At 54.4% G+C, this 24001-nt stretch overlaps 1 protein-coding gene across 2 annotated transcripts in view; it reads right to left on the bottom strand.

The window, feature by feature from the left end:
* Positions 1 to 22267, bottom strand: part of LOC310881619 (beta-2 adrenergic receptor-like) — a 32342-nt gene extending 10075 nt beyond the window's left edge. For both annotated transcript variants that reach the window (XR_014572473.1, XM_083799100.1), the window contains exon 1: positions 20885 to 22267. Coding sequence is in view for 1 of the 2 variants with exons in the window: in XM_083799100.1 (XP_083655226.1) it covers positions 20885 to 22058 (1174 nt within the window). In the remaining variant the exon portion in view is untranslated. The remainder of the gene's footprint in view (positions 1 to 20884) is intronic.
* Positions 22268 to 24001: the final 1734 nt, after the last annotated feature.

The following is a 24001-nucleotide window of genomic DNA, read 5'->3' as shown; positions in this document are numbered from 1 at the left end:
TCTTTTTCCTGGCAGTCAATCATCAAAGTAACTCTGGAAAGTAGCCAGAATGTGGAACAGCTGCAAAGCAACAAGATTTTAAAAGCTATGTTATCTTACTTCTCTCTCTTGTTTGCTTGCCCCAGATTTTCTGAGGGGGTTGTTTGCTTCCTTTTTGATTTTTGGGGAAGTCAGAAGGGGATGGTTTACTTTGCTTTTTTTAATCATTTAATAGATTGAAGGTGGTTCCCAACAGAATAGCAATTTTCTTTGAAACTATTAAGTCAAACTGCAAAATCTTGTAGTCCCACAGCAGAAACACTTGACTGTCAGAGAGCTGGGAGCCCTGCGGAATGTTTTTTTTTTTTTGTTTGTTTTTTTTTTGTTTGTTTGTTTTGTTTTGTTTGTTTTTGTTTTTTGTTTTTGTTTATTTTGTTTTGGTTTTGTTTGTTTGATTGTTTGTTTGTTTTTGTTTTTTTGGCAAATAATGATTTTCTTTGCTGTGTTTTTCTGACAATAGTGCAAAGTGCTGCTCTTGTGCATTCAGTCTGTGCAGTTGATAGACTTCACTTAAATGTTGCAATCGTGATGTTAACTATAAGGGCAAGAAGAAGGACTACAGAAAGAGAAGACACTTTCTGAAGCCTTAATGGGAGAGGTTGCCTGTGAAACATGAGCTACTGCATGCACACATGATGTAAGGCAAATGACTTTCTTCACTGTTGGAAGCACTGAGACAAGGCTCCGTGGAAAAGCTGCAACGCAGCCAGGGACAGGCACTCAGCCCACACAGATCTGATAACTGGGCACCTTGCTGCTGGGTAGCGCTGCGTGCATTCCCCCAGGGCTGCATGCATTCCCATAGAGCTGCATGCATTCCTACAGAGCTGCATGCATCCCCATTCTGGCCACGTGTGAATACCACGTATATGGGATCTCCCTATGCTCTCAAGGTGCAGAAACATGATTTCGCAACCATGGAAAAAACGCATCCTTTTGATGCTCCGCAAGCCTGCAATCATGACAGAGTGTGCTGTTATAACCAAAGCCCTGCACGCCAGATAATGCAGGCAGTACATTTGTCTTGGGTTGTGGCAAGACACAAGCTTCCTCTCCTTGGTGTGACGCCAACATACACTTCTCCTTAAGCTGGGCTTACACCCAGTTTCCTCTGATGTTGTTTCAACTAATACAGACTTAAAAACAAATCAAACAAGTTACAATGAACAGAAAGTCCTTCTTCCCGTAGGAACAACAGAAGACTCAAACATCATGCACACTCCTCCGTCTGCTCTGCGTTCAGTACCCTAGTGAAGAAAGGTGCTGGGATGGGACCTCAGCTCCTCGCCTGCCACAGTCAAATGCACAGCTGTGAGCAGCCTGCTCTCACTGACCCTGCTTTGGGCAGGGGGCTTGGACCAGATGATCTCCAGAGGTCCCTGCCAGCCCCAGCCATTCTGTGAAGCTGTGAAACGCACCAGGTAGCACTGCTGTGGGCCAGGCCCAGGTCATGTAGCATGAAAAAGGGCATACATGGAGACACTGACGTCTCTTCTTTCCTGACAGCCAGCTGTGAAGTCGCAAAGACCTAATTTTCCTTTGAAATGCCTAGATGCTGCCCTCTGGGTAGCACACTGAGCTTGCAGGGCTGTCAAACACATTAGGTGCCATGCTGGCATGAAGGGGCACTCTAGTGGCAGTTTCCTTAAGGACTCTTGAGGCTCCCAGTGAATTGCAGCAGCAAGAACCCTTCACTTAAGTGCCACTCTGTTATTTAAGTAACAAGGTGGTCACAACCAGCTGAAATAGAACCTCCCGATGACTTTACAACAGTGTTTTTCCCACTAACTCAGAAGTTCTCCATTTTCCTGCTACACTGGGATTTGTTGCTAGGTAGGCTATGTCCAGCCCCAGGACACAGAGGTGGACCACCATCAAGACAACCAAACCTAAGGGCTGTTAAGGCAGAGATTAAGCCCAGGTGCTTCCCCTGCCCTGCTTTTAGGTGCAAATTTATAAGTATAAATAACAAACAAGGGCCCTCTGGGTGAGAAAGGGCCAGGGATGGGAGCAGAGGTGACAGCGGCACATCAGCAGGTGCTTGCCTGTGAGTGTATTACGAAAGAAGCATTTGTGACCAGCTGTCCTGTGGTCACTCAGAGCACAGAATCTCTCCTTTTGGGGCAATCTGACAGTCACAGCTAGATTGCTGTAACCTACGTTCTGCCTCATTGAACCAAACATTTCCAGGATGGTTTTCAGCCTTGGACAAGGGACCGGGACACCGGTGGAACTCAGGGCAGGTGAAACTGGGCATTGCCATGTCCCCCTTCAGAAACACAGAGACTGAACATCCCCGTTAGTGCTTTGCAGTGAGCTTTTGTGATGCTGTTGCGGTTCCCTGGGCCTCTTCCTGGGCAAAGAGGCAGGAGCAGAGTGCGAGATAGGAGGATGTCCTCCCCCTTCCTCTCAAGTGCAGCTTCGTGGCTGTCCCTCTCGCAGGCACTGTTCCCATGCGAGGCTTGGGTGCGGATGATCTCCGATCCCAAGGGCACGGGTGGAATGGCCTCAGATGTGGGAAATTGTTTGCAACCTTAAAGCCAAGTCCTTTATCCTCAGGCAGCCTGTGAATCCTGCGCTTGCCCCAGGGCTAGGCAGAGGCACGGGGAGGCTGGAAGTGACGCTTCCATTGCTCGTTGCCGGGCCCTGCTGAGCCGCAGAGGTTTGTTTGGTGTGCCAGGAACTTGTGGCCACTGGGGTTTCCTCTCCTGCTGGGAGAAGCTGAGAAGGAGGCAGGTGGCTTGTGTGCATCCAGCTCCGACGCTCCTGCCTGCCCCCACGCTGCTCTCCTTCCTCGGCAAAGCCCAGCCTGAGACGTGCAAGGAGCGCTGACCCCATGTGATGCCAGAAATGGTCCGGAGCGGGGCCAGACGGAGGAAACGGCCCCCGTGGCCGTCCCCCAGAAGGAAGGAGCTGCTGCTGCCTGTGGCTGCCGGCGCCCTGCTGCGTGGCCGGCGGTGCTGCCGCGGCGTGGTCCCACCGCTGGGAGCGAGGAGGAAGGCGTCTGCCTGCTTGCGTCAGCTCACAAGTATTTCCCTCGCTTTCAAAATGCTGCACGTCACCTGCCTTTAGTCGGAAAGAAGTGCTCTCTCCCACCCAGCAAGGAGGGGCTGGGACCTGACCGAGGTCGCTCAGCTAGCCAGGGCCGCTCACGACAGAAGCCTGGTTGCCAAATCCCTGATCTTCAGCCAGCTCCCTGCACAGCTCTGGCATCTCCTGATGATCCCTGAGCTAACGCTAGCGCTAGTTTATGACTAACATGACTAATGAGGTAATGCGAACGCTAGTTTGGACTCAGAGACGTAGCAAATGCCGTTTCACTTACAAATAAAATTCTTTATTCAAATAAATCCTTCTCCTTAGGAGATCTTATTCTCCAAAGCTGGGCATTATCAACCTATTTAATTTCTTGGGGTCGGGATATGGCAGAGAGGACAAGGGACCAGGCAGGGGCTACCTGTGAGAGGTGACTATGGGGGAAATCCAGTTCCTGGGGTTTCAAATCAGTCAATCGCTTACACAAATCTGGATTTGGTGGGAGCGTCCAGGCACAGATCAAAAGCAGCAGTTCCTAGATATGATTTCAGTGATATATTTTCAATCAGCCCCGCTCAGGAAGGAAGGAGGGAGTCACCAGTTTCTGTTCTGTTCATGTTCTGCTGCCACGTGGCTGTACTGACCGCAGAGGGATGTGGTCTCCTCGCAAAAACAACAAGGGGTCATTTCAGGGGTTGCCCAGGGTTTGTTCAAGGGCTCAGTTTTTCTGGTCAGGCTAAAGGCGTGGAAGGCAAGTTACCCTAATGAATGGAAATCAAAATGGAAAGAGAGAGTGGTGAAACCTTAATGCTACAGCAGGGCAGGAGGTGCCCTCTGTTCTCAGGCATGACTACAGGGCCCAGAAATGTCAGGGCTTCTCTTTCAGAGTTTTAAGTGTTGACGTGGCAAGGTGTTGGTGCTACTGCTGGGAAGTAAGGGACGTGCTGCTGCCCCTCGGGACAGCCCCAGCAGCTGGAAAACTCAGCGCTGCCACAGCTGGGGGGGCTCTGCAGGGAGCAGGCAGCAGGAACAGGGGAAAGCAAAGAAAGAGGAAGAAAGAAGAGTCAGTCATAAGGTTTTGAGGTTTTCTTAAGGCAGATACTGGAGGACTTGCATGGTTTCCTAATGCTTGGGGAGAAGGCATTTACGTAACTGTACATGATTCAGCACAAAGAAACCATCTGGAGACAGCAAGTCCTTCCCCTCCGTGTCAGTGGCGGCACTAAGAGAGCATGTAAATAACACAACGGGAATGCAAACAGTGTCGCCATCCCCGTCACAGCCTTCCTGCACGGCCACGCTGCGCAGCAACCCTCCTGCAGGACACACGGAGCTCCAGGGAAGGCAGAGGTGGCATTAACCCCCCAGGGAGCTGGCATCCTCCCCGCACACGTCCCCAGCCTGCACAGAGCAGCACAAAGCAGCTTTACCCCGAGCTGGGGACTTACAGGGTGCCTCCTCTGCAGCAGTAGCTTCTCACTTCTCTTTCTTAAGACCAAAGCAAGCCTGGAGGCTCCTGAATAGCAATGGAAGCAGCCTGCTCTCATCCAGCCAAAGAGGCAGCAGGAGAGAAGGCTGGGCAGAGCAGAGCCTGAAAAACAGCAGAGCCCAGGACTGCAGCCGTACCTGAGGCTGGTGGGTCTCCTCGTGGTGCTGTCTCCCACACAGAGCACATGGGAAGCTTTATTTTGAAGATCAAATGATACGTTAGGTCTCTGGGAGATCCTCGCAGTAAGCTATTTCTGAGAGGCTTCAGTATGGCTCCAGTATACCACATCTAATGGCACTCTTCCCCTTCCCACGATATGTGATTTAATTAAAAAGAACCGATTTTTCACCTCTCGCAACAGTAACCTAAGAGCAAACACGTGCATTTCACCCTGTGTATGCTGAGGTCACACGAACAGCTTGCAGTGGCAGTTTTCTGCAATCATGGTTATATACTGGTGCTTGGAGGATATCACTCCCGGGAAGCCCAGTGGCTCTATCATCCCGTTAAATCGGGGAGGAACACATGAGGAGTACATAAGTGTGTGGGCAGGAAGTGAGATGGAGCGCCGCCTGTCCTTTATTCCTCTCTTGTGCAGTAACTTTTTCAAAAGTGGCTCTGGAGCTTAAGCCCCATTTTCAAAATTACCTTGGGAAATCATTCACATTTACTCCCCACATGAGTAACTTCATGAGAAGAAGCCGAATTCGTTTTCCCTTATCCTGCTCATCCACATCAAAGGGTGGAGCAAAGAGGCCTGCGCCAGGGCTGATAAACACTCCCAGACTTTCCAGGGCTAAACCTGTGAGGAAAATGCTAGGCTTCACCGCGGCGGAGCTCCCTCTGCACCTTGCTTTCCTTCAAAGCGAAGCTGCAGCTGCCCAAGCAGGGGCTGGTCCTCTGAGGTGCTGGACACAGCTGATGGTATCGCAGGCAGACACAACACCGCCCCACAGCAGGCTGCTGTTTGCAGCACAAACAGCACGAAGGCGACTGCCAGGAATCCATGGGTGGAGCGGGCATCGCACCTGGGTAAATACAGCCCCAGCAAGAAGGCCCTTTTTTTCCCAGAGCCCGGCTTCGAGCTGGTGATTGCACCACATCAGCCCTCGGGGGCTTTTCTGCATTACTCTCTGGCAAGCGACTTCGTGAGTGAGTGAGCAAATGGTTGGCATCTGCCACGGAGCTATTAGAAGACTTCCCTGTGAGGTGGAGCTTGGCTTGTAGATGATCTCATGGTTTCAGTCACGGTGACCTGCTGCACTTGATGGATGCACCCCTTCCTCCAGTGCCCCCTGCTCCCGCCCTCCTGTCATTCCTGTCTACAGATGGGTTTCCAGCCAGTGAGGCTGCAAGCTCAAACCTGTCGCTTTCCACTGCAAATCCCAGTCGCGCACATGACAACAGCAAGACCTGTCCTCCTGGCCCCCAGAAAGGGAGCTGGAAGCGAGACAACCCCTGAAGAAGGTAACGAAAGGAGAGGAAGAGCCCAGCAACCCCCTTCCATAAACATGCAGAAATGGCAGGGGCAGAAGGCGAAAGGGACACCAGGTTCTAATTTCAGCGATTTATTTATTGCAATTTCCCTGCTCTTTAGGAAGGGCCAAATCTTACCTCATGGCATCATGACCCTGAAGCAAGCGCAGGCTGTGAAGCCCAGCTGTAACCCAAAACCCCATTTAAAACATGGACGGTCCCAAGGCTTCTGCAGGATGACTGCCCTGCTATTTATTTATGAGGCGTTCAGGGAGCTCAGCTACAGCCCTCTGATGGTCTGGTTTGGAAGGGCTTTCAGGTTTATTGTATTTTCAATCAGTTGCATGGTTATGACAGCACTGACATCCGAAGCCCTCTGGCTTGCCTACTGGAGACTCACCAGCAGGTGAATATCAATAATCAGCTGTCTGATTCCTCCACACCTGAGCCTGAGATACAAGGGCTCACTGTGATGGCGAGAGGAAAAAGTGGGCTTCAGGATCCCTGGAGTTCCCAGCTCTGTGCTAAAACGGCCAATAAAGAACCAGTGACATGCAGAGGAACTGTTCCTGTGGAAGGAAAAGGAAAAGTTCCTGTGGCACGGGAATCCATCCAGAGGGAGTCCACATGGAAATCACAGCAGAACTTTCCATAAATTACTGGAAGTCGGACGTTAACAACCTCCTTGTAAGGAGATACAAGGTGGAGCAAGTGAGATGCACACATAGATTCGGCTTTATTCACCTCACCTCACAAACCAGTCCAGCCAGCCCTTTAATCACTCAGCAGCTCATCTCCAGCTTGTCTCTATTTTTAACAGTGCTGTGCTCGTAGGAGCCGCGGGTGGGGATGAGGACACCTGTGGTGACAGGCACCCTGCTGGCACAGGACGTGGGCAGAGCCCCAGCATCCCTCTGCTGCCCTCCTCGAACAGCCGGAGGGACTGAAACGCAGCAATGTGAGCAAGGGGGTGAAGTTCAGGGGACACAGGAATAGGAAAACGTGTGCTTCTGGGGAGTCCCAGACCTCTGTCCAGGGGAAAGGTGGGCACCCCGTTATCCTGTGTAGGGCAAACAGCACGAAGAGCTTATGGGTAACTTCTGAGCACAACGTGCTCATACATGTCTACGTTACAGCAGAGGAATCCTCCAGAAATGCACGAGATGAGCTAATATGTCTAGTTTCTGTTAGTCATCTGCTTGTAACAAACAGTAATTGGAACTTCTGGCTAAAATCACCGGGGGTTTCCTCAGGCAAAGCCATAGCTTGGACCTGGCTTTGCCGATGCTATAATTAGCAGGAGTACAGAGAGGTACCCATTAGCATCCGCCGACTCCTCTGGCCCTATTTGCACTGATGGCTGTGATGCGCTGGCTTCTTGTATCACCCACGGAGGAACGTGGCATCCCTGGATGAATCACACAAGAAGCAGGGGGGAAGGAAGAAAGCTCTCTGCAAATGCAGCTTTTTTTTTGGCAGCTGAAGGAAGGAAATGGGGGGAGAAAAATTTAACCACTGTTTGGGGTTGATGAAACGCTTTTGCAGGGCATTGATGTTGCTTTTAGATTAGGCGGGATCACTCTAAACTCTGCAAAATCTAACAGTTGGTGACTTTCAACTGCAACTCGGAAGTTTCCTTCTTGGTGCAAAGGGTTTATCTTATCCGCTGGGGATCTCGCCCCGGTCTCTCAGCCTGCTTGTGGTGAGGCGTAACGCCGTAACAGCTCGTCTCACAGACAACCTCGCAGCACTCTAGGTAAGCTCTGGCAAAGTCACAAACGGTTTAATCATTAAATGAAACCGGATCGGGCTGAGGTTGAGATTCCTGCTGCGGCAGCCAAGAGATGACAATACCTGGCAGTTGTAAAGCATCTCTCCTCTCCAAACTCCCTGACACCACTTGCAGAGGCATTGCCCTTCGCGGCTCCACGCGCCCAGCAGGCTCCATCTCGCATCCCGCGCGGCGAGGCACCGCGATGTGCAGTGAGTTACGGCACTGGAGCGCAGCCCTCGGCGCTCTCAGCTTCTAATCTGGTGCCTGCATCGCAGATGTTTGTCACCACGGAACATGCTGATATTTTTGTGCAGTATTTCTTCCTGTAACTCAACAAGCACCCCACATAAAAGCCTTTGCGCTTTAGGGAGGGTTGAGGTCTTGAGGAATTAAGAACATCTCGGCACTACTGGCTCACCCGTGTTTCCGTAACACCACAATATAACCCCAAATGCTTTTCAGGGATGGCAATGGACATTGGAGGCTGAGAGCATCTCGATGTTACTCCAAGAACACCTTGTACATAAGGACAACTCCAGTCCAGACGCGGACCATGAACAGGTTTACACCCCTCATGTGGCCAGGGTCATGCCCAGGTCCCGGTCCTGCTGGGCTCCCTGCAGGAGGCCCAATGTCCCTTCAGGCACAGTGAAGCTGCAGGGCCCTCTGCACATCCTCCTGAGCTGCTAACAGCAAAAGCACCTCAGCAAACCAGGGCTGATGCTAGCCACACAGCACGCACCCATGTTACCACCAGTGCCGCAAATAGCATGGCTGGAGCAGTGCAAGGGAGCAATGTGGGCACACCAGGAGAGATGAGCTATGGTGACCTGTCCCTTCCTTGCTACAGCTGCCGGCCGGCACATCTTGCATCGTGGAGGCACCCCCAGACAACACACAAAATGCAGCCAACGAGCAGCAAACCTTCAGGGAGCGATGCTGGTGCCAGAGCCCAAGCAGCATCCCTGCTGCCACCCTGATGCCCAGCCCCTTCCTGCGGCTCTCCTGCGGGGAAAAACTGGCTGTCCCCACCCGCACCTCGCAGCTGCATCTCCTGCTTATCACCAGGGACATTGCCGGGCCACCGCAGGAGACGGCTGTCCCGATTTGTCTCCGTACCTGGCAGGCACGCTGGCTGCAGAGGCTCGCATGCTTGCGGAACAGCAGGTCCGCCTGCTCCACGCCCTCCCTAATCGCGCCTTGGCAGGCAGCGGAGCAGCTCCGAGGAGGAAGCAAGCTCACGTTAGAGGAAATCGCTGCTCTACACAAAGCTTCAGCAACGCGGGAAGGAACCTGGGGACTGAGAGGAAGTCGGGAATGTGTTGCTTTAAATAATCCTGCCTTGCGCCAAGGATTAGGAGGGGGCTTTCCAAAGGCACGGCCTTGTCCTTGTGTCTTCTACTGACACGAGAGGAGGAAAGAGATGCTTTAGGAAACAACCAGGTTGCAGGACTCAAGGACCCCAGCTCCAGAAGGAGAGGGTTGGAAAATAAAGGAAACACAGATGGTGTATTAGGGCAGAGAACTTATTTTTGGAAATTCCTAACAGATTGCCCTCATCTGCTGGCCATCACTGGTTTTCTCTGGGCATCTCTATCAACAGGTGGGCGCTGCTAATAGAAAATACATTAAAAATGCTTTTTAAAAGCCACCTTCTAATTCTTTCAGCACTCATGGACATCAAAAGTTAAAAACCCCAGCTAATGCCAGCCAGAGCACAAGCAGGTACTACACAAGCATTTGTCTGCCCCAATTTCTGAACCAAGATGGTGCTGTCCCCAGCTGAGGCTGTTCCCCAAAGAGCAATGCTTTCAGCAGGGACTCCTTCCTTGGCCGTTTGACCTGTGGCCCTTTGTGGGATTCAACCCACCCCTTCCACAGGGTCACTTTCTTAAAAAAACTGCTGTGCAGGACACATTTTTCACATGACGCCAGCAGAAGTCTGCTGGGACGCTCCTAGTTGCTGGGACACCCGTAGTTGTGAAACCCTTCTTCCCTCGGCCACCCTCCCTTTGAGCCGAGAGCTGCAGCAGGCTGCAGGAGATGGCTCTGTGCCCTTTGCACTGTCTGAGCATGTGCTCGGATCCAAGAAAAACCTCCCTGACAGATCGGGAAAGTTAGGAGAGGCATTTCACCAGCATTTCACCAGCAGCAAAGAGCATTTCGATGTTTGGAGATTTTACTCTTGGTTTTACTCATTGCTAGCACAGCAAAGGTAATGTATTCTGGTCCATCAGCCATGCAGGCTCCTACGTAGGCATCGTGTTGGCAAAACACAGCGTCTTTGCCAATATTTCCCCCTGCGGTTTGGACCAGCAGCTGCTGGCTCCTGGCTCCCACTGACAGCTCCGTGCGAGCTCCGGTGCTGGTCCCAGCACGGTGAGTGTGACGTGCGGCTCGGGGCCGGCGGCAGAGGTGAGCCCCGCCGGGATGTTCCTTCCCAGAGCTGCTGCTGGGACGGGCTCTGCTCCCAGTCGGAGCAGCTCTGCCCCACCGTCCCGAGAAGACAGAGGCAGCTCAGGATGGAGGAGAGGAGGGGATGAATGGTTTTCATCCCCTCTCACCCACGGTTCCCCAGCATTTCTCTTCCACCCAGAAGCTGTCCCCTCTCCCTGCCTCCTGCCTTCCTCCTCCTTCCTCCTCCTGCCAGCCCCAGCTAGCACCAGCAGAAAAAGGATGAGAAGGAAACACTAACGCAGGAGGGAAGAGGCACCAGTCAGGCTGCCTGTACTGAAATGCAGATCCTGCTCTTGTGGCATTTTCCAGCCCTGTCTCTTCTCCTTCTGCAATCCCTTTCCAGCTTCTCCCTCCTTTTCCACAAGGGACTCAGCCTCTTGCTTTCCACCCCAAGTTTTCTGCTGGTGTTTGAGTCATTTTCTCCCCTAGGGCCCATTTCTCATCTCCGTTTGTTTCTTTGTCACCGTTTTACACTCTCTTTGGGCAATGTTTCATTTTGCCTTTGTTCTTTGGTTGCCTCCATCTGTCCCTTCAGCCATTCTCCTGAATGTCCTTCTGTTTCCCTCCAGTTTTCTTCGCCAGTCTATATTGTATTTATGAATCTGTTGGGAGATGAAAGCTTCCTTACAGACACAGGCCCTCAGTAAGCTGCAGCTGTCCAAATCTATGCTAAAAGGTTGGCTTTTCCAAACAGATTTATCATTATTTTTCATCTCCTGAGATTTGCAGTGTAAAGGGAACCTTTAGGCAGAAAATGTCTCCAAAAATCACTCTGATTTTGATACAAGCCTTTGGCTTTGCACATCAAATCACACAGGAAAATCTCCAAAGCTTTGCCACCTGGCTTTAGCCCTCTGAAATCCAACGGTGGCTTGTCTCTAGCACAGCTTGGATGGAGCCCGTCCAGCCTGAGACCAAATGAGAACAGATGAAATGTCAGCACCCCTCTGGTCCCTGGGGTCCAGGGAGGAAAATGCAGACTGGATGGGGATGCACGCGAGCTTGTTGTGCCCCTCAGCAGCACTTTGGAGGAGCCCCACGCTTCACTGGGATGGCAGGAGGACCAGCCTGCACATCGCCAGGATGGGGAGATGTGCATACAGGGCTGTGTGGCTCTCCTGCAAGGGTTTCCATGCTATAAATAGGTCCCGTGAGGATCCCCTTTTAACAAGGGTCTTCCTCTGCAGCAGGAAGCCTTGGAGGGATGGGGAACTAACTGCACAGCCAGGCTCTACGTGGGCTGAACAAATCACGCAGTGCAGTTACCCAGGAACTTGCTCCATGAGTCACAAAATGTCTTTCTGGGGTTCTGCTCTCTCTTTTTCCTGCTGTGCTTCCCCTCCCTGCAGCTCTGCTTTGTCTCAGCTGCTGTGCTGAAGGGGTATGAATTAACTCCGGCAGCTGTGGATTGTGCCCAGCTCAGTGCCTTCCCCTCTGCCCCATCTGCTTCGGTGTGCACTTGCAGCCTTGTCTCTGGATTCGTTTCTCAGCAGGAGACAGCAGGACGTCCAGGTCTTGGGTGGGACTTGCCCTCACTACTCCCCCCCGTGACACTGCTCGCCAGGCAGGGAGGCTGCTAATATCTCCGTTGTGCAAAAGCCTGGCTAGCTCACAAGTGACTCCACTTTCCAGAAGCAGCGAAGAAGAGGACAGCCTGTGCCTGCGAGGAGAAGATGAGGGGAGGGGAGAGCTGAGCCACAGCACGCCACAGAGAAACGCAGGTCCCTACCGGCGCTCGCTGCAACCCAAACCAGGCTGTGATGCAATGTAAGACACTGCTCTGACGTCTGTGCTAGAAAACCAGTCCTGCTGCGTCACACCGACCCCTCCAGCCCATCTGTGCCAGCATCTCCCTTCCCCTCCCACCTTCCACAGCAAAGATCTCTACAGGCATGCCCTCCGGACCATGCAGAGCATCGACCGAGTCCCTGTCACGACCGGTCACACCGATTCTGGTAATACAGTCCAGTTCAACAAGGGCACAGAGCATTACACATCTGCTTGGAAAACCTGTGGCCTGGTGGTTTACAGCACAGTTGTCCTTCATGTATGGCAAGCTGGGTACAAAGAGGTCCTGCTCGAACCGGGCTGGTTTACACAGAGCCACTCAAGGCACCTGGGAAGGTGCTGGGGGAGAAGGGCCCAGCACTGCAAATCCCTGGGGAGAGCATCCTACAACCAGCCCACAACGTCAACATCTCTCTGTATCGAACTGCTGGGGTGCTGCCAGGGTGTTCCTCATCCCAGCACGAGGGAGCTATTGCTCTTTCTCATCTTTAGCTACAAAGCAGTTTGTCCTGCCCTTCCTGCTCCGCAGCTCAGCACCCCAGCTTTTGAGCCCGACTTGTCTCTACAAAGAAGAGTCCAGACTCACGTGGAGGCAGGATATTGCTGTAGGACCTGGGTTACGGGGAGATGTCACCACAACCTACAGCCAAGACTGATAGGGATTTATCTCAGCATTGGTGCGGTGCAGGGCTGGCCGCGGTGCTGACATGCATCCTGCCGCAGCCCAGCGGCTGGCAGCAATGCCCTCATCTGGGTGAGACACCGACCTCGAGCGAGGTCCTGTGCTGGAGGGGAGGGATGGCAGCCTATGCCCCGGCCCACCTGAGCAGGACAGCCAGATACAAAGAATGGAGAATAAGGAAACATCTGAACAACAACAACACATTTCCCAAAGAACAGATTTCTACACAGAAATCTATTTTCCCCCTCCCCTGTGCACAGACGTGTTGGGTCCCCCCATCTCTGCTGCATACAGAAATGCTTCCTTTCTCACTCAGCTTCTATCAGAAAACGGGGAGTATCTCTCCCTGAGCAGTTTGCTTTCAAGGTGCTGCTGTCACTAACCCACTGCTGTCCACACCGCCGCCCACGGGACCCCCACCCAGGTGGCACCGAGCAGTGTCACGTCCCGGTCCTGCCGGGCACCCAGCGGGGCAGGCACCATTTGCTCCAGTGCCAGCGGGCTTCAGAGGCAGGATGAGCAATAGGGATTTGGGGGCTATAAGAAACGCTGTTGGCAGCATGGATTTTGCTTGGGCTGATGGTTGCAAAACACTAAATATCAAAGTGAGGGCTGTCCCTGCCCAGGGATGAACAAACATTTCTTTCCACCAGAAAGAGAAAAGATTAAGGAGGGATATTTCACACTCGCATACACTTAAGAGGAAAAAATATTTATATGAGGGAGAAAGGACTTGGCAGGGTTTTCCCAGAGGGCCCGTTTGCTGTTTATGCGTTTCTCAGGACGGGGTTGATGTTGCGGAGCCCAGCGGAGGAGGCCGAGCCCCCCCAGCTGCTGAGGCAGGGGCGCAAGCGGGGGCTGCGCGCAGGCTGCCTGCAGGGCTGGTGAGAGATCTCGCCGAGGCTGCTGTTGCCTACGCCTGCAATGAAGTCATGTCTGCGAGGCTGCAGGTAGCTCCGGCAGCGGCTGCTGTGGTTTCCTAATGACATTCGTTTGGCATGGCTGGGGACCAGAGCCAGGAGGGGGTGCTCGGAGCCTCAGCACGGGCACCAAGGGTGCTGGGAAGCGGGCACTGGGCTCTAAGCACCTCTTAGGACCAAGCCCAAGGTGGGACGTGGTGAGAAATGCTCTCCAGTCTGAACGTCCTGTTTTAAAAGGGTGGATGGCAGCTCAGGCTCCCACTGAGATACTGAAGGTCTGAGTCCCTCTTCCAAACCCCTGCAGTTGGCAGTGGCTCCTGTTCCTAGCTGGAGCTTGCTATCCCTTGAAAGCACAAAGTTACAAAACCATAAATGATTATAATTTGGGCACCTGCCGCGCTTTGGAAGTGCCTGGTGCAATCCCTCCCTGTCCAGGCTGCACTACGATTCCTGTTCTTGTTTCTGGAAAGGAGAAGCCCTGAAACGTGCAGGGCTTGCACTGGCCTTTGCTGCCAACGCTTTCATCATGGTCTTAAGTGGCATAAAGAACGCAAATACTTGTCATTGCAACACGCGGGGCTGGGATCTTGCTTAACATAAAGCATGCTCTTTCTTCACCCCACCTGAGGCAGTGAGAGCAGCATGATAGGGCTGGGCAGCAGGTACCAGAGGAACAGGCTGGGGCTAGGATGCTTTTCCAAAGACCTCCCCAGAAGCTTTTCCAATCCTAATTAGGAGATAAAGCAACCTGAGACAGGCAGGAGAGAGCCACCACACTGTGCTACTGTCCCCCCACTCCTGCAGCTCAGGGCATCGTTGCTGCTTCACCCCATGCTCCTAACCGGCTGCAGTGAAGTTTGCTGAGCCAGCACCAAGGAGCCCCAAGAGGTGCGCAGCACCCATTGTGGGCATGGTGAGACCTCGCTCAGGCAGCTCAGAGGGAGCTTTATGGTTGATCCCTGTAAGCACTGCCCCTGTGTTTCGCATTTCCCATCCCTGGGCTCTGTGTTGGACATGTGTGTGCTCCTCCCGGCGCTGGGGAAGGCTGGCACCAGAGACCAGCAACAAAGGATTAAAAGCCCAGCTGTCCTCGACCCTGCTTCTTCAGCAGCCCCACTCTGCCACCACATGACTGCGGCTGTTTGAAGTCCAAACAGGCAGCAGAGCAGGTGGGTTTCTAAAAAACACTTTTGCTACGAGCCCTGACACAAGGGATGGAAACCAGAGAAGCCTTTTTACAGGGAGATGCTGAGCACCCCCAGCTTTCCCAGTGCTTCCAGGTAAGGAGGGCTCACAGCACTGCACAAACGAATGAAATTCTCTGCCACTGGAGGCTCCGTGTGCCTCCTGGCCTGCACCAGGTGACTCAGCTTTGAGTTATGTTTCACAGGAGTCCTGAAGGATTCACTGGAAGAGTCTTGGAGAATGTGGTAGATACAGCCAGAACAGCTTCAAGCAAGGACACTTGACTACAAGCATACCACAAATACTCTTTATTTAAACACAATGTCAGTCAATAGAACCTGCAATAAATACTCAAACGTCTGAACATACATGTCCTCATCTATGTATCTAGCCAGCACAAAACACTTTTACATTTCCTTGTTTAGATACAGATCTATATATCACTGTATATAGATAACATATATACACACACATACATACATATATCAAAATATATATGCGCTTGTGCAAAAGTGACCTTACCAAGGACAGTAAACAAGTAAATATTTCCCAATCCACTCTCACTGGCAATATTGCACTGAAGTTCAGTTGTATGCTCCTGCCATTGGGAGAGTGAGAAAACAGGAGAAAAACTGAAATTGCATGCATGGAGAAGCAGCAAATCCACTTTTATCATGATCAACAATCCTGATCAACAACATTTGTAAGGGCTTGATGCCCCCTGAAATACCAGGCTTGATTCAGCACCCTTACAGACAGCAACCCCAGCAGATACCCACTGCCAAATCCAGGTGAATCAGGGTTGTGTCGAGCTCTTACAAAGAGATCCCATGACACTTACCAGGAGAGATAACCTCCTCCCAAGCTCTGTGTAAACTTGTTTCCAGCATGCACAGCTCTGTCTAGACCCGGGCTGTGTTACCATGACCCCAGCCAAGCTGGCTGTACTTTGTTCGGTGGCAGGCAAACAGCCTCAGCACTGCAGCTGAGGGTGCAAGGGGCAGCAGTTGTGCCCCAGGGTCTGCCTGTACCACCAGCTGCAGCTCAGACCCCAAGGAACGGCTGTAGAGCATCTCTCAAGAGGCAGAGATGGGCAAAATACGCACTGCCCTGCTCTGTAGTATCATGAAAAGCACCTACAGGTTCGCTGGGTGCCCCTGCAGCTGGTGACGGGAGGAATGTCAGTGATAAGAGGGTGCAGCTACCCCAGCTGCCAAACGGGATGTGTGTTCACTGCAAAGTGTTCTCTTTGCCTCCAAAAGAAAGGTTAGGGCTAATGCTCGCTTTCAAACAGCTCCGGTAAAAGGCTAACCGGGGGAAGAAGTGCTCAGCCTGCTGGGCTCAGCTCCCCGAAAGAGCCAAGCTCTCACGCTTAAAGAGACTTTGTTGACAGGAAGATGCCCAACAGTGGCTGTAGTCCTATTCCTGGGCCTGGGAAGCCAAGCACAAGTGCAAAAACAGTGATGAAAGGAACCTTAATCCTTGCAAAACACTGGTCTTGGGGAGCCAGGGGTCACACCACCTCTCTGCCGAGCACAACATCCAAGGCCAGGGTGGTTTTTCAAAACAGCCCTTGCCCATCTAAACCTGAAGCACCACCCTTGGATACTATGCACACTGCAAACATGAAGTGCAGGCACACAGCTCTGACAAGTTAGCAAAAGATGTGGGTCAGCCGAAGTACGAGGTGCTTCCCCAGGGCTGGATGCTTCTGCAGACGGCTGGGGAAGGTGCAGACCCCCTGGCTCCCCGTTCCCACCCTCCCTGTCCCGGGACACAGCCAGGCTGCTCGGGAAACCTTTGCTTGCCTGCTGCTTTTACAGGGACGGCACTTTCTATTTGCTGACAGAGAGCAGAGAAGGGAACGTGGAAGGCAGGACATCCTCCCCCCTGCCAGAGGAATGAACATGCTCATAAACTCATCTCCTTGGCAAATGGATTCATCATACCAGTTAACACAAACACGCAGAGGCAGGGGACTGGCAAAGGGAGGGGGGAAAGCCTTTCCCTTAGCCAGTGCGGGTGATTTGGGCTCCTGGCAGCTGAGTATTGTAATATCAGAAGGGCAAGAGATGCTGGGAGAGAGACTGCAGCCTGCTGTTTACTCCTAGCCAGCCCTGTCAATGCCCTCCCCCCTACAGCAAAAACATGTCCCTTATAGTAAATAAATACATAAATAAGCCCTTTGAAAAGCACAGCGACCGTGACGTGGCAGGGCTGAAGAGCACGGCGTGTGCCTGCTCGCACACCCACTCCGGAGGAGCGGGGCTCTCCTTTCTGCACTACTAAGCCCTGGCCTATTTTCAAACATTTGGGAGGATTTGGTAACTTAAGTCTCTTCCCTCCCTCCCTGCCGTACCCACTGCCTGGGCAGTGCCCTCAGGCAGGGCTCCCACGCTTTCCTCGACCAGAGGAGAAGCCCGCACGGTCCGGACCTGACTTCACGGGCTCCACGTGCCCCCCAACACCCCACAGATTTGTAGATGCCACCAGGTGGGGATCTGTGCCCAGCCCACCCCCCCTGTGCCGCTCTCCTTGCACTCTCACAGCTCCCCAGCAATCAGCAGGTTGTATTTCAAGACCCAGGCTCCCCTGAAAGTGAAAGGGCTCCAGGAATGCTCCCAAGAGGCAAAGGACCGACAGAACTCGCGACACTCTGCCCGCTGTGGTGGACGAAGCCAAGACAACTCCTGACGCGGAAGCTACAGCTGCCAGAGCGGGGCCGCCCGCAGCAAGGACAGGATTTTTAACACAAAAGCTGCATTTGTGACACTCATCTTGAGCAAGACGTTAAAAGCAGTAACAACCTGTCTGACTGCGGCTGAAAGGGTGAACGTACCGCAGCGCAAAGCTCCAGTTTGTGGAGCCCGCCCGTGCTCTGCAACACCGTGGCAGTGGTGTAAGGTACAAACCAGCAGCACCCAAGGCAGCCTGGTCGGTTTGCCATTACAATCGGGTATTTCATCACAGTGACTGTCCTCTAATTAAGTCACTGCTGTGTTTTATCAGATGTACTTAACCTGAGCCAACCCTCTGCTAGTGCAAATCCCAAGTACCCTAAAATCACTGTAAGTGGTTAGTGTCCTGACTTAAATGTTCCATTTTTGAATGCCTAGCATACATCTATAAAATTCTTTTTATTACAAAATATTTTAATAGGCAAAAGGATTCCTTTATATAGCTTATCTTTTCAACCCTGGAACAGGAAAGGTTTGTCATGTTTGGCTTTATTGGTGCCACAATTTTTTGTCCTCAATTATTTCTCTTTTGGCTCCCGCTGACTCCAGAACTGAGCAGTTTGTATTGTACCCGTTTCGCTAGTGCTGCCTTAGAGGAACAAAATCAGTTCTTCAACACTCAGACTGCATTGCAAGCCTGACGTTTCCTAACACTGCGACTGAGCACTGCAACACAGAGATCAACAGACAAACGTCCCCTGTCCCTTCCACCTCTGCGCACTGGACACTGCACGGGTTCTGCAGCTAGCCATTGCTCGTCTCCCAGCTGTGGCATACAGCACCATCTGAACTGTGAATATAACCAGCCAGGCAAGCAGAGTAATTATTTGGACAATAAAATCCTGGTCCACAACACATGCTATTGAAATGCAAACAGTAATTAATAATGGTAAAAATACGCAGAGCCGCTGAGATGCGGGCACCGGATCTCTCCCGGCCCTGCCTTGGCACAGGACCTCGTCCCGCTGCGCTCCCGCTACAGCCTGCATTCCCCCAGATTAACGACAGGAGAAATCGATCGTGACAATCAAGAGGTTAATTTTCACTTCCCCCAGAGTGCTACATGATAATCATGACCTGCAATGAGCTGAAGCGCACCTCTAACCCACGCGGGGCACCTACTCTGACCCCGCAGCGCAGGTCCCTTCCTTTCAGCCCTGGTACAGTAGGAAATCAGAAGCACCTGACCCCACACAGCCTGTTAATGTGTCCTGTTAATGTGTATCTGAGGATACAAATGTTTTTGCAGACCAGCGGCCACCTCCTCCCTGTGGTCACACGCCATACTGTGCCATCACACCCCTCGTTTGCTCAGGTGGCTCACGCTGTGATCTCAAAGCTGAATGCAAAGGAGTTGGGGTGTGCTGGGGCACTGCTGACGGCCCCACCAAGGAGGGCACGGGGGCAGGCACGGCATCAATGCTGGCAGCGAGAGGCCGGAGGGATGAGCTCTCTTGGGCACATGCCCTGCCTCTGTCTACCGCGAGCTGGAAAGGCTGCAACGGAGCTGAGCCAGCACCCATCACAGCACCAGAAAAGGATCGGGCTGTTACAGCTCTTTGTCCTTCCCAGCACCCTTTCCAAGCAGGATCAGGGCTGCTTTGGGAAAGATAGAAGGGAACACTGGGAGCTCCTTCTCCCCTTCCCCACAAAAGCCGGGTGGGGCTTTACCATGAGGAGTGCTGAGGGCTCACGGATGAGCCTGCCGCTGCCCTGCACCTTGCAGCACCAGCACCTCTCCTGCCCCACGCTGCCCCTACAGGGGTGATTCCCCTGCAGTGCCCCCTGGGGCTGCCTGTTCGGGTGCCAGTGCTTGGGACAAGTCCAGAGCTGCAAAGGGAGCCACGGTCACAGAGGGACTGCAGAGGTGGGCAGGCAGAAATCCCACTCCCTCCCTGGCCAACCCAGGCCAACACAAGCTGCTTCCTTGCAGCGCTGCCCCCCCTCAGCAGCAGCACAAGCAAAACCCCCGGAGCTCAGGGCAGGTGCCTGGAAGTGCATGGGGAGAAGAGCCCCCATGCATGCAGTGCCCGAGCATCCCTCCCACGGGACAACACAGAGCACCGATCTATTTCTCCTCCATCTCCCCCAAGTATTTCTGAAGACACCACACTTTCTCATTCTCCTTGAGTCCCCCCTCTCAGACTGCAGCTGAGTTTGAAGGCAAGGGGGGAGCCCCATTTTCCCAGCCCTATTGCTGCTCTCCTCCAGTCTGGGACGGTCTGAGAAGAAGCCCTCAGCAGCACAGCCCAGCACAGCCCCCTGTCCTGTCCCGTCCCACAGCCTGCACCTGCCCGCTCGTGTCTGCGTGCCCCTGACAGCTCTGTGCGCCCGCCGCCAAGTTTTGCAACCCGGGAACAAAATGCAAAGCCTGCCGCAAGGGGGAAAAAAACCCTTAACAAACAAACAAACAAACCTAAAGCCATCCCGCGGCCAGAGCTGTGCTTCCAGTCTGTCAGTCCTCTGCAACAAAGTAAGGAAGCCCTCCTCCCTGCCCACCTCCTCGGGCTCTCTGTCACTTGAGACCTGAAGTTAAACAAACCGGGCAGTGAAAAGCTTTGGCTGGAATCTCAACAAAAGGACGGTCTGTGACTGTGACAGCATCTCACCCAGCTTCCCGGTACCACATTCCTGAGCCCCACAGTCACAGTCCCACATTCTGGGCAAAGAGTCCATTTATTTCTATAATTATTTCAGCAGAAACTCCTATAGCACTTGGCAGAAGATGCATTCTTTGTTTCTGTGAGTTGTTTAAACAGTCCCACCAGCAGCAATTGCAGCGGGTCAGACACAGCTGACCGAGTTACACTCAGCCCTGGTTTAAGCATCCCTTCCGTGGGGAATTAGGCACAGGGTGCCCTCTCTGCTGGGCTGGGCAGTGCTGGGAGCACAGGGCTCCTCCGGCAGCCGCCCAGCCGCTCACACTCTGGCCATGAGGTAGTTCAACACCAGACACTGTCAGGAAGTTCCTCCTGGGACGAGCTTTCTGCACAGCCCCAAAATACCATACACCCCCCTCCGCTCCCCCCGGCTCAAGGGACCTAAGGTCGTGCGCCTAAATAGGTAGCCTCTGCGAGCAGCCAGCCCGCCCGAGCCTCCCCGGGGCAGCCTCCCACCTGCCTGCAGAAGGTTTGCTGAGTTTTAGGTTTCTTGCAGCCTCTGGGTGTTAGGGGTGCTTTAGAAGAGGATCAATATTATTCTTGGGGGTTTTGTTTTTCCTTACAGAGAGAAAGGCTCATCTTTATAACCAGTGTGCCACTCCAGAGCCCATCGCGTCTAGCTACCCGCTAGGCACAGTACCTTTGCAGTGCAAAAAGCCCTCGGGGTTAGGGAAGGAGCCCTCTTCGCAGAGCAGCTCGCAGGTTTTATCCGGTGCCAGGGGGTAGCCGTTGTCCTCCTCGTTGTAGTCGCTCCTGCCGTTGCTGTTTGAGTAGCCATTGGCATACATCTTCAGGGCAGACCTGCGGAGGCACAGGAGCTCCTGGAAGGCATACCTGAAGTCCGGGCTCCTGCAGTAGATCAAAGGGTTGAAGGCAGAGTTGACATAGCCCAGCCAGTTCAAGAGGATGTACACATACTTGGGTATGATGTCGTCCTGGATGACGTGCACGATGTTGACGATGAAGAAGGGCAGCCAGCACAGCGTGAAGGTGCCCATGATGATGCCCAGGGTCTTCAGGGCTTTGTGCTCCTTCAAGAAGAACTTGGAGGAACGGCGGTGCCCAGCTCGCCCGTTCTGGTCCTGCTCCTTGTTCTGGGTGTGAAACCTCCCCTCACTCTTGTCTATCTTCTGCAGCTGCTTCTTGGCCACCTGGAAGACCCTGGCGTACACAAATACCATGACCACGAGTGGCAGGTAGAAGGAGATGATGGAGGAAGCAATAGCATAGGCTTGGTTAGTGAAGAAGTCACAGCACGTTTCCTTCTCATAGCAGAGGATGGCCTCGTCACGGTCTGCCCGGTACCAGTGCATCTGGATGGGCAGGAAGGAGGTGAGGGCTGAGACCACCCACACCACCAGGATGACCACGCGTGCCTTGCTCTTGGTCAGGAGGCTCTGATACTTGAAAGGGGAGGTGATGGCAAAGTACCGGTCCACGGCAATGACGCAGAGGGTCTCAATGCTGGCCGTGACGCAGAGCACATCCAGTGATGTCCAGAACTCGCACCAGAAGTTCCCAAACTTCCACATCTCCATGATGATGTGGCTGGCACCGAAGGGCACCACGGCCAGCCCCATCACCAGGTCAGCGCAGGCCAGCGAGGTGATGAAGTAGTTGGTGACAGTCTGCAGGCGCTGAAACCGGGCGATGGCCGTGATCACCAGCACGTTACCAAAGACGATGGCCAACACGATGACCGACATGAGGATCCCCATGCCCACCATCCACACGTCCCGCGACACCGTGGGGTCTGCGGCGCTCTGGTTGGCGCTGCCGTTGCCACCGGGCAGCTCGGTGCCCACCACCCCCATGACCCCCCCCCAACAACCCACCCCTCTCCCCGGGCAGGCGGCGGGGGCTCTTCCCTAGGGCTGTGCCGCCGAGGGGCTGCGCATAGGGGACGGCAGGTGCGGGACGGGCTGGGTGCCGGGGTGCGATGCCGTGCGGTGCTGTACGCGCTGCGCCCCGGTGCGCTCCGCTCCCGTCCCGCCGCTCCCCGCCGCGCCGCGCCCGCCCGACTGCCCCGCGCCCCTCCGGCGCCGCCGAATTTATAGCGGCACCCGCCGTGACATCAGCCCCGCCGCAGCCAATAGCAGCCCGCGCCGCGCCTCCTCGCGCGCACCTCGCGCCCCCCCAGGTCCCCACTCCGGTCCGCCCCCGGCCCCACGCGTGGCCCCCTCCCTCCCCCCTGCCCCGCGCGCGGGCTGCGGGCACCCGGGGGTCCCGCGCGTGGGGCGGCCCCGAGGTGTCCCCTCCGTGTCCCGCGGGTGCTCGCCGCACCGTGCTGGCCCCGCGCTGCCCCGTGCTGGCCCCACGCCCACGCGTGCTCCTTGCCGCGGGGTGTCCCTGTGCTTCCCGCACCGCATGCGCCCCCACGCGCTCCCAGCCCTGTCCCCGTGCCTGACACCCACGGGTGCCACGCTTGGGCGCTCCCTCTCTCAGGGTGTCCCCACAGCCCTTGCTCCACTCATGTTCCACGCCACCTGGGGGTCCCCGCACCCCACCCGTGTGCCCCGTGTGCTCCTCGAGCCGAGCCGTTCCCAGGCCATGCGGCACCAGGAGGATCCCCCCGATGCCGGCGCTGGTGCTCTCAAAAACTTTGTCCCCGGCTGGGCACAGGGGTCTGGCCTTCCCGAGAGCCCCCCCCGCCTGGTGACGCTCTGTGCCGGGATGGCACCGGGCCCTCCAGCCCTTCCAGCACCCAGCCCAGCACCACAGCCCTGCAGCCCAGGCAGTCGGGGTCACATCGGATCGCTGGAGCTGCAGCCTGGCCCCAAAAACCCAGGGCTGGCCAAGGGCATAGGGGCTGTGCGACTGCTGCGCGCTGCGCTCCGCCATGCCGCAGCCAGGCATGTGTTTAACCCTGGCCACCACCACAAGTATTTCCCTCCAAAGCAAACAAATTTGCTAAATAAGGGCTAAGGAATCCTGCAAACTTCCTTTCAACCTAACAAGAGATAACGCTGCCACTGGAGTTTCATTTCTGCCCATCGCTCTGCACTGAAATCTCCCACCCTGGTGCTGCTCTCCCGCAGACTCATCCGGCTGCCTGCAGGCCCTGGGGGCTTGCGGAGGTGCCGGCGGAGCCCGAGGGCTGTGCTTGGCACAGCTGCTAGCCCCGTGCCACAGAAAGGGGGAAGAGACAGCGTTGCCTCCGCATTTACCCCCTGCTACCAGCTGCACCAGCAGCGGCTGCAGCTCAGCGCCCTGGCTGCCGCGCTGGCTGGGCTAGCAGCAAGGCAGGGAGGACGGCTGCTGCCTCTGTTAGCAATTAAGCAGTTACTGCTGCTGAATCTTGATCGAAAAGCGTCGGCTGCCAGGGTCTGAAGGGGTTTCGTGACGCTCCCTCACTGTTTTCCGGAGGACCGCAGCGCTGCAGCGGCGAGCAGCCCTCCCACGGCCCCGCTAGGTGTCCGTGGCTTCGTGCTGCCTCAGCCCGGGCTATTTATAGAGGAGAGCCGGGTGGGGGAGAGGAAGTTTTGTGGTTTAAGACAGAGGGGCAAACGAGGTGTTGGAATCAGGAAATAAGATGAGAGGCAGTTTCAGCGGTGTGAGCGCTCTGCCTCGGCAGGCATCTGCCTTAACTAGTGGCTTCCCACGCGCTGCTTCTGCGTCTGTACGCTCCTGAGGTTTTAAAAGTGAAGAGAGGAGAGCAGAGCATCGCAGGCACCTCTTCCCACTGCAGGCAGGTGCAGGCTTTAGGAAACAGGCATTCGGGGGAGCCGTGTGCGCGGGGGGAACACTAACGACTGCT

This window comes from Anser anser, assembly GCF_964211835.1.
Source record: "Anser anser genome assembly, chromosome: 14".
In the NCBI taxonomy this organism is placed as follows: Eukaryota; Metazoa; Chordata; class Aves; order Anseriformes; family Anatidae; genus Anser; species Anser anser.
The sequence above is the reverse complement of the archived record's forward strand: the minus strand, read 5'-3'. Positions and strand labels throughout refer to the sequence as shown.